At 38.5% G+C, this 10,631-nt stretch overlaps 1 protein-coding gene across 1 annotated transcript; it reads left to right on the forward strand.

The window, feature by feature from the left end:
* The first annotated feature begins 7,305 nt into the window (after positions 1–7,305).
* Positions 7,306–8,301, forward strand: LOC121786707. Its single transcript, XM_042185333.1, has one exon. The coding sequence runs from the start codon at positions 7,306–7,308 to the stop codon at positions 8,299–8,301; it is 996 nt and encodes a 331-aa protein (XP_042041267.1).
* Positions 8,302–10,631: the final 2,330 nt, after the last annotated feature.

Genomic DNA, 10,631 nt, shown 5'->3' on the forward strand with positions numbered 1-10,631 from the left:
CCCAATATATCTGGATTGTTGCGTTGTGAAAATCCCACACCATTTGATAAGTCAAAATAATGCATGATCAATAACGTATGCTCAATGCAAACGTATGTTGATTAATAAATAATTGTTTATCAAGACCTAGTCCTCCAATAGATAGCATGACATTTCTTGCTGTTAGATCCGTTTAATGTTATACCACACCAATGTCATCTTATTTCAGTATGGCTTAGAAATATCAGACTGACACTGTGAAATTCTTATTTTTCTTTGTTCAGAACTGACCATGTTACTTTAAAGTGGACGACGCCCATAACTAGTCTACTAAAACAAAGACTTAGACTTTGTTTGCTTCTTTGTAATCATAAATAGCATGATATGATAAAATGTGTCCATGTGGTTCCTAGTTTCAAAAAGAAACAAACTTCCAACCCTCTTCAGATCTCAGTATCACATGCTTTAAAAACTCCCAAGAAAGTAGAAGATTCCAAAACCCAAAAACCCAATTTAATTACAATCAAAGCTACTAGGAGTAAGAATACTCATAGGGATACTCAAACTTAGGATCAAAGCTACTAAGAGTATACTCCTAAGGTAAACACATATAATGAGGATGACTTACTCGATCACTGATTAGTCATAAGACTTAGTCAGTGTAACCCCAGTGACATTACATGAATGACTGGTAAACTAGAATATAGCGATTAGTCTTTCTCAAGTACTATGGTATATTCATTACCTCAATCAAAGTCCTTTACCATGGTTAATATGATTTATATTTGCTATGCAAAAGCACATCTAATATCAAACTGAGTACACATCATAGCATATATGAGACATCTATCTCCGAAACTAGTCTCATCATTCTTGATCTCACTAAGTGTCAAACGACACATACTAGAGACAAGACAACTCCATCTTGAAAGGTAAAAACCTTTTCATGGAATATCCAATGCTAAAATGTTCCAAGCAATGTATAGATATAGGATTCCTAAGAGAATCTCAACATTCTTTCTAGCAATCTTAAAGACTTAGATGCTTAGAATGTAATTAGCTCCTCTTAAATCCTTTATCTTAAACTGGGTAGACAGCCAATTTCCTACGCCAGATGTCAATCTTAGTTTGTTGCAACTTCTGTAGATTTCATCATCGTAGAGTACCAATAATACCATATTTAATGCACTTTCAACTTCCTTATGCTTACAGTACTGTTAAGGGCACAAGTCAAATTCAAAACATTTGACAATCTTGATAAAACACATATACTCTGATTAAAATTCATGCCTAAGACCACAAAGGTCTTCATAAGCTTCTAATCATGTGTTTCTTGCCCTCTATTACATACCCATTAGGATGTTCCATGTAGATGAATTCCTCAAGACTTCTATTAATAGAAAGTTGTCTTGACAATCATAATACATACATTCTAACTTATGTAAGTTCTGATAGACAGTAGGATCGAATCAATCCTGGCACAACGACATATGAGAAGATGATGTTTCTCTTTAGGCATAACCCATTGTCATTGTCTAGCCATTTGAGATCCACATTTACACTTGCAAATATACTAGCTCCCACTGACTGACACAGCCTGTAGGTAGTATTGCAAGTCTTGTAAAACATGTTGTCTATCTTAGATTGTAGTTTGGAATCTATCACCTTTTTAAGGATGAATATCCAAATGAACCAATGCTACGTTGTAGTTAATGGGATTTTATTCAAGTTAATCTAAGACCGAGTCTTGCGACACTCTTAGACCCATGAACTTGTTATGTTCCAAGGAACGCTCCCATTACGACAAGGTTCTTACAATCTTAGGTAGTGAAGTTGATTTTGTTAGTGCAAAAGTTTCTAATGGTATGACTCCTCGGTAATGTGGAAAATCCGATATCTCTCTCTTTATCTTGAGAGTTATCACGTCGTTAGGCTTGTAGTTTATCTCTTGGTCTTCATTCAAGAAATTCATCTTTGAAGATTACAGAACTTATAACCTTACATCATTTAGGACTACCTTAAAACATACCTCAGTACTCAACTCCAATTACTTGTATACCTTTCCAACATGCATTGGATCAACATTACACCTTGAGATGTGCTAGACTAGAGTCGCTCTAGTCCACAACTCGTGTTTTGTAGAAGGTACTGATGTTGGTAGTTTCTTTAAGGTGTATCTCGGTGTATCTAACGCTTATCCCATCAATGATAAGATTATCATGAGTACAACTCATCACTTAATCAAACTTGTCTTAGAAAGACTTCGATTCCTTCTTACATAACTATCCCATTCTTTAGAATAATGCTTGGATTCGTCAAGAGAGATTAGACTCCCACTGCTAATCATAACCCATTGCTCGTCTCCGGATGGTGCAAACCATTGAGACTTGCTAGTCTTTCTATGTTTCACTTCTGTAAGCGATCTGAATCAAATGAATCTAACTTACTGTAACATCCCAAATTTTTGCGACTTTTATTTTAATATGTCGTTTGGAAATTTCATTTATGGAATTAAATTGTTGCTACGAGATTGAGTTTGATTATGTGGAATAAATTATCATGGATGTTTTGGAATGAAGTGCTTTATATTTTTTTATGTGGGGGATCAATTTAAATAAAATCATGCATTTAGTTCTAGCCAAGTAAAGTGGCTATTGTCGGCCCCTCCCATTTATTGGAAATTTTATTCTTTCTTGGATTTGATTAATGGTTTTGGGATATTCATCCAAATTAAATCCAAATCAAATTATCCCTAAATTGTGCTACATGAAATTCGAACTCTAACCTATTGTTTTTGTGAGTTTCGAATATTCTCTATTTTAATTAGGAGGATGAATTAGTTCCTTTGATTTAATTGGTACCTTGTTGATTTCCTTAGTTATTTTAAATCCAATTAAATCTTGCCACATTTTATTCCCTCACCCCAAATTAAGTTAAGAGTTGAATTATTTTCTTGTGGCTAATTAAGCCAATTTTCGGCCCCCCTATTTGTAGAGGATAAAATATTTGTTTCCTATTTTGTGGAATTTCTTTTATTCAAATAAATACCCAATTTAATGCCTATGTCTAATTAATTGGGGATGTGAATATTTTCCTCCTACTGTGTCTCCATCCCACACGTTTTTTTTGGCTTAATTTCCTTGTGGAAATTTATTTAATTGTTGCTTATTTTATGAGAGTCTTTTCCTATAAAGAAATTATCAAATTTAAATCCTATTCTATTTAATTGAGGATTTAATTTATTTTCCTACTTGGAGATTTAATTTATTTTGTTCCCTTGTTTATGGAATATTCATTGCTTTATTTTCTAAATTGTGGATCTATTTCTCTCCAAGTAAATACCAAATAATTCCTTGTTTTCTATTTCTCTCCAAGTAAATACCAAATAATTCCTTGTTAATTCCCAGCCATAATTTTCAAAAATTATGCTTCTTTTAATTGTGGGATTTTAATTATTGGCCCCTATTTTATTCCCCCACAATTAATTAAATTTTGGATTTAACCTAGAACTATAAAATCACCTAAACTAAACCGTAGCCCCCATTTTTCTTCCTACCCTAGCCATCCACCCCCTCTTTCCCCCTCTCTCACACGCCTCTCCTTTCCCTCTCCATATTCTCTCCAAAAATCCACCATTCGTCCTTGTTCTTGCATCCGTTGGAGTTGATTTTTCAAGAGTATCTGACGAATCCATCAATTCTTATTTCTACCGATTCGTTTTTGTCAAAAAAGGTATATTTGATTCATTCTCCCTCTTTCTTTTCATTTAATCTTTGTTCTTGAACCCTACATGCATATAGTGAGTGTAGGAATCATAGATCGCAAAATTTTATCAGTGGGAATTTGTGTTTGCATGAGAACTTGGATGAATATGCTTTTTTGAATGAGTTTATGTGGAGTTTGATTTGAATCCTTGGTGAATAAGGTGAGTTTATGTGAGAGCATGATTGTGATAAACTTTTAAGCATGATTTTGTGTTATAAGCATGAAAAAAATTGTGTTTGGATGATTGAGGAAGAAACCTATTTTTGAAATTCTTAAGCCTGAAATCTGTGATGTTCGGACAGTGGGTTCCGACGTGTGTTTGACCAACCAAATGATTGAATTTTGACACGAAATTTTAACTGAGTAAATTTAAGGTGTTTTCTGTGTTGTGTGTGAATTTCAGCCCTTGTTGATGTAAGATGAATTTTTAATAAATATTTGAAGTTGACTACGCATTTCTGCCAGAAACTTTTGTTTTCTATTTGACAGACCAAATGGCCTCCTTTTGATGTGAATTTCGAACTAGATGAAATTTGAAGTGTCTTCTGAGTTTTGTGAAAATTTCAGCCTCATTGGATATCAGATGAATTTTTGGTAAATTTTTCAATGGAACTGCACAGTGCTGCTTGAATTTTTGTGTTCCGACCAGAGAGTTACATTATTGTTTTGACTGAACAAATGAAGTGATTTTGGTGTGGAATTTTAACTGGATGAACTTCAATGTGTCTTCTGTGTTGTGACCAAATCTTAGTCTCATATGAGGTCGTATGGATTTCTGGTGATTTTTACAAACCAACCGCGCAGTTCTGCCAGATTTATTGTTATGTGGAAATATCACTTGTTGCCAAGTTTGAGTAAATTATATGATGCATGTATGATTTAGGAATGTATCCTATGACTTGATTATGTGTGACACGTTGAGAAATATTATGGCATGTTATCCTTATGTTGATGAATGTTGGGATGGGTAAATTTAAGAGAATGATAAAAGGAACGATAGGACATGCATGATAATGTAAATTGATGGGAGGCTGATTTGTATTGTGGTTTGGCAAGGGTTATTGTGAGTACGTGAGCACAAGGAACGAGGGTTGCCTTAAGTAGATATTGAATTGTTTAAGCAAACGAGGTGGGCTTTCTTTTTCAAATATCTTTATTTTCTGCAAATACGATGTGGTGTTATAAGGGTGGTTTAACTTGTTATGTCATGCCATGTTATTTTGTTTGTGAGATTGTTCCATGATGCCTAGTTCGTCTGAGCTTGCTCCGTTAGGCTATATGGTTGTGTTGTGAAACGAATTCGGGTCTGCGTAGGGCCGCAAACCCTATCAGGCTGTGTACACTGGTGGGATCGTGAGCCGTCCTTGCTAGTCGACCGGTCTCGTGGGCGAATAGTGTGGCCACACTTTCGTCGCACTGTGATATGATGATTGTGATTGATGGATTGATGTGAAAAGTGGGGAGATAAATTGTCTGGCCAGACTTGAAATATTTTTGTGTTCTCGTGATATTTCTTACTACATATAAAACTCTAGATCACTGGTATGGATGACATATCTATATTAAAATGTTTTCGGCATGAGCCCATTGAGTACAACAAGTACTCAGCCCTGCATATTCTTTTTCTTTATGTGCAGGTTGAGCGGGATGTTCGGGAGGATGTTGAGTTGGCCTAAGAACTTAGGATGCGTTGTGTCTTCATACATAGGCGTTATCCTCGACTCTCTTTAAACCTTATTTCCGCTGCTATATTTTGAACTATGTCTCAAGACTTTAATTTTTTTCGTACTGCGTTAGAGCATGTTTGGTTGTGTTAGGTTTTTTAACCAAGTATTTGTAATGTTACTTTAAAATGGTGTTTACGTGATTTAAACTAAATGTTTCTTTAAAAGTTAATTAGGTTTTTAATATTTATTTTCTCCGCTGCTTCTTTTTTTTTTAAAAATAAAAATATTTATCATAAGTCGTTTCTAATTAATAGTAAATTATAACCTTAAACTTTTTAAACTAAAATATTTTTCTTCCTTTAAGCTAATTGAGTTTTGTAAACTGTTATCCTTGTAAGTTGTCGTTTTTGTCGTCCCTTGGTCACGATCGCTGCGTTTGTAGTACCCCTAGTATGGCGGTCGTGATAGAGTGGTATCAGAGCTTCGTTCTTTCGCTCTGGTCCGAGAGTCTTCTTTTACCTTAAGTCTAGATTAGTGAACCCTTATTGACTAGAAGTGTCACGAAGGCTCAACATCCAAAGCATCACGCTCAACCAAAGAAATTGAGGTATGTTTTAAGTTGTTGCAAGCATGTGAGATCGATGCATGAAATTAGCGATGATATGATGATGATGTTGTGCCAATTGTATGCATGCGAATGAATGTTATACGTGAAGATGAATTGTGATGATATGATTATGTGGAATATGAGTATGATTGACATGATAAATTAAACACGTGTTATATATGTGAATGCGATGTTGTGATGGTATGATCATGTGAAGTATGAACATGATTGACAAGATGATCTAAGCACGTGTTATATGTTGATTATGTCTTTGTTATGGTGTGATTATATGTAGCATGAGCAAGATCAGTATGATGACTAAGTATGTGTTGTACGTGCGAAAATACCACTACATTAACATGTGAAGATATGAAGCCTTAAGATAATATTAAACTTCGAACTACGTGACGAACTTAGGAAACATCACAAACAATCAATGAGATAAAATGTGTTTTAAAAAGAAACTTTCATTTTCACGTAGTTGGAACGAAAGAAACGAACCGCGCTTAAGAGCAGTCAGTATAGTGCCAGAATGCGACAAGCAATAGACGTTTACCGCCACTACAAGAGAGAAGAAGGAAAACCCTTAAGAGAGGTTGTCGCCCATTTCGAAACCCTGTGGCGAGAAGTCCGCGGGTATCATGCGTCGTCCTTTAGTGGCATAAGGTGACTGGTCGAGTTGATGCCCGAGAGTTGGAACTCTTGGATAGAAGCAACGGCCAGTCGGTTTACGTGGTACGAACCACGAAATAAGGGGATGGATGGCTACATGAAAGGTTTTCTGAAAGCCTTACAGTGTGCTCTGATCGACTCTCATTCTGAGCAACCACCGTCGGCAGAAGATGAGAAGGACGAGATAGTTTGGGAAGAAAAACCCATGATTGAGGTTAAACCCGCGACGGAAGGTGAAGTCATGGCACAAGTAGGGATGATTCCGGGTTTTGAGGGTGATTATGTGGACGATATTATGGATGATGATGAGGACTTTCGTTGGCTCGACGAGAACCCGGAAGAGGAAGAGGACCCAGAAGAGGAAGAATATATCGCTAGATAGATGAATGTTGTTTTTTTTCTTAAGTTGTTATGACGATGGAAGTAGTATCTTTTTGCTTTTGTTTTAGAACGAATGTTTTGACTTTCCTTTCCACGTTATCTATGGAAGTTCACTTTTCGCATAACTTTATGTACTTGTGTTTTATCGTTTCGTACACGTGCATAAGTTCAAAGAAGTGGTGTTTTGATAACAACGATTACTCACAACGATGCTAACTTGTGTTTTAGATCAATATGCCACCAAGACGTAGAAGTGGTCCAAGAGTGGAGAACAATGTGGGGGAACAGACAGAGGGAAGTGTCGGGAATCCACCCCCGCCTCCACCACCACCTCTACCCCAACCAAACGAAAGGGAATACATCAAGGCCATTCGAAAAGAGAACCCACCCAAGTTTGATGGGTTGGAAGAGCCCCCGAAGGCGGAGGCATGGGTACGCGACCTTGAGCGTATCTTTGACTTTATGGGATGCACTGATAAGGAACGTCTGGCTTGCGTGACTTATCAACTGACAGGACCCGCTGATTTTTGGTGGGAAACTAAGAGGAGAACTATGGACCCCGCTCACCGTGAGGCGCTTACTTGGAAAGAGTTTAAGGAAGAAGTGTACAACAAGTATGTTCCCATGAGTTATCGGCGATCGAAAGTAGTGGAGTTCCACACCTTAAAACAAGGAAACATGATGGTCACGGAGTACGACCTCGCCCTATGTGCGATGACCCATTATGCGCCAGAGTTGGTGGACACAGACGAGAAGATGGCAGAGAAGTTTCGTTCTGGTCTTAGACTTGAGATAAGGGCAGCTGTGGCCAGCCGCAGAGGAATTCCTTATTCCGAGGTGCTGGGTTGCGCCTTAGATGTGGAGGAAGCACTGCCCAAGAACGAGAGGGCGATAAATCCTACACCACCCGCACCCCCATCGAACTATAGAGACAAGAGGAAGTGGGAAGGAAACCGAGCTCCTTTTGACAACAAGCGACGTTTTTCCACCTTTCGGCACCCGCAGAACCATGGCCGCCAAGTTGTGCCACATCAGAGGAGAAGCCCACAGAGAACACCCTACTGTAATCGGTGCTCCAAGTATCATGTTGGGGAGTGCAGAGTTGGAGGCATTCGGTGTTATGCCTGCGGTGGAAATGGGCACATGTCTCGAGAGTGCCCAAATAACAACAAAGGTGGAGCGAAGAATAAGCAAGGACAGAGGCCACCGCAACAGCCACAACCGATCTGACAAGTGGCCCCACAACAAGCAAGGGCGTATGCATTGAAGGGAAATCAAGTGCAAGAGCCGCAGACCAACAAGAGCAAGGAAAATTTGGCAGGTATAGGAAAGCTCCAACAACTACCTATTATCGTGCTGTTTGATACGGGTGCTTCGCATTCATTTATTCCGATGTCATGTGTGAATACCTTAGAACTCGTTACTGCTTAACTTGACTTGGGTTTGAGGGTGTCGTCACCTGTTGGAGGATTAATTGATTTTGTGCGAACTTGCTCGAACATAGAGTTTGTGTTAGGAGAATTAAGGGTAGTGGCCCAACTTTTGCACGTCTTGCCTTTGGAGAACGTAGACATAATTTTGGGAATGGATTGGCTTACCGAGAACCACGCGACGATTCACTGTAAAGAGAGATAGATTTCTTTTCGAGCCCCGGGCAAAGAGGCGACTATCTTATATGGGATCTCCATGAACCGACGAACCTCCATAATCTCCGCATTGCAAGAAACCACGATGATAAGAAAAAGGCATCCGGCTTATCTTGTGTACTTGAACGGAGAGGAAAAGAAGGATTTGAAAGTGGAAGACGTGGCAGTAGTACGAGATTTTCCCGAGGTGTTTCCTGAAGTTTTGCCTGGACCGCCACCCGACAGATAATTAGAGTTCACTATTGATTTGGAACCAGGGTCTGCGCCAGTATCGAAGGTGCCATATAGAATGGCCCCTAAAGAGTTGGCAGAGTTGAAATCCAGTTGCAAAACTGTTAGACTTGGGTTTCATCCGACCTAGTGTGTCACCCTGGGGAGCGCCAGTGTTGTTCGTTAAGAAAAAGGATGGAACGATGAGGATGTGCATCGACTATCGTGAACTCAACAAGATGACCTTGAAGAATAAGTACCCACTGCCGAGGATTGATGATTTGTTCGACCAACTTCGAGGAGCGGACGTATTTTTGAAAATGGACTTGAGGTCGGGATATCATCAACTAAAGGTCCGACGCGAGGATGTGCCTAAGACCGCGTTTCGCACTCATTATGGCCATTATTGTCACGCCCGCATTTTCTAAGGATAGAAAATACGGTTGATCGCGACTAGGGGAGGATTAAAGAAGCGGGGAAGAAAGGGGAAAAACATACACATTTGACCAAAAATTTAATAATTGAATTAACTTTTAAAACGTCATAATATTATCCTAACAATAATACCAACTCTAAGTGAATAAAGAATGGACAATAAATAATTTTCAAACGAGTTAGACTCTGCACGAATAAACAATTCTAAAGAAAAGTACTCTTAGCAGAAGCGTTCAAGACACGGAAAATGCCGAGTATGAAGACACGACAAATCCAACATTATTTATCATGACAGAACAATCCATGAACTCTGCTCAACATCCTCCACGCCCATCGCCGCTCAATCTGCACATTAAGAAAAACAATATGCAGGGCTGAGTACTTGATGCACTCAGTAAACACATGCCAAAACATAGTTTGTCAAGCCATAATCAAGTGACCTTGGGGGTTTTAATTAAAAGAAACCCAAGTACACCAAAACATATATTTCACAAGTTCGGTCGGCCAACCATTTTCCATCCACATTCACCATCACCATATCTGAACATACATGACAAGGAACGTGCCCACGAACCAAGTCACTAGACCGGCCAACTCCAAAGAGATAGCACACGATCTACGGGGTGTACACTAGTCCGAGCAGGGTTTGCGGCCCTACTGGGACCCGAATTCGATTTAACATACATGGCATAGCCACTTCAGATAGGTTCATTCAAATACAAAACATGGCAAGACAAACACTTTCCACCTCCTTTCACATAAAAAGTATTTAGGACATAGTCCTTATTAAAAAAGAAAGCCCACCTTAACAGCTTAACTCCTTAATCACTTTCTGTTCCCACCGTAAACAACGTGCACAAGCTCACCCTTTTCGAAATAACATTATATGCAAAAATCAGACTTTGCAAAAATTAATTTAACAATGCATGCATCCTAAGTGTGTTCAATTCATCCTTTCATCTTTTCTTAGAAAAACCACATATCTCCAACTCGTTCCACAATCAACTCGAAATTTAAAAACTCGGACTCATCAACTAACCGAAACGGCATCAACAAAAATATACTCCCATCCGTCGGTATCAATCTCACATACAAGAGACACTCATGAATTTAAAATAATGTAGTCCAAAAGAATAAATCCCTTTTCTCAATTAAATTCCAATTAGCCCAAGGCAAGAATGGCCCAAGAAAGAAAAAAAAATGAAAAACTTAAACTAAAGAAAAGAAACAGTAGCTAAACGAAAGTCCCTGCCACCACACGTATACTTT

Source organism: Salvia splendens, chromosome 22, assembly GCF_004379255.2.
Source record: "Salvia splendens isolate huo1 chromosome 22, SspV2, whole genome shotgun sequence".
In the NCBI taxonomy this organism is placed as follows: domain Eukaryota; kingdom Viridiplantae; phylum Streptophyta; class Magnoliopsida; order Lamiales; family Lamiaceae; genus Salvia; species Salvia splendens.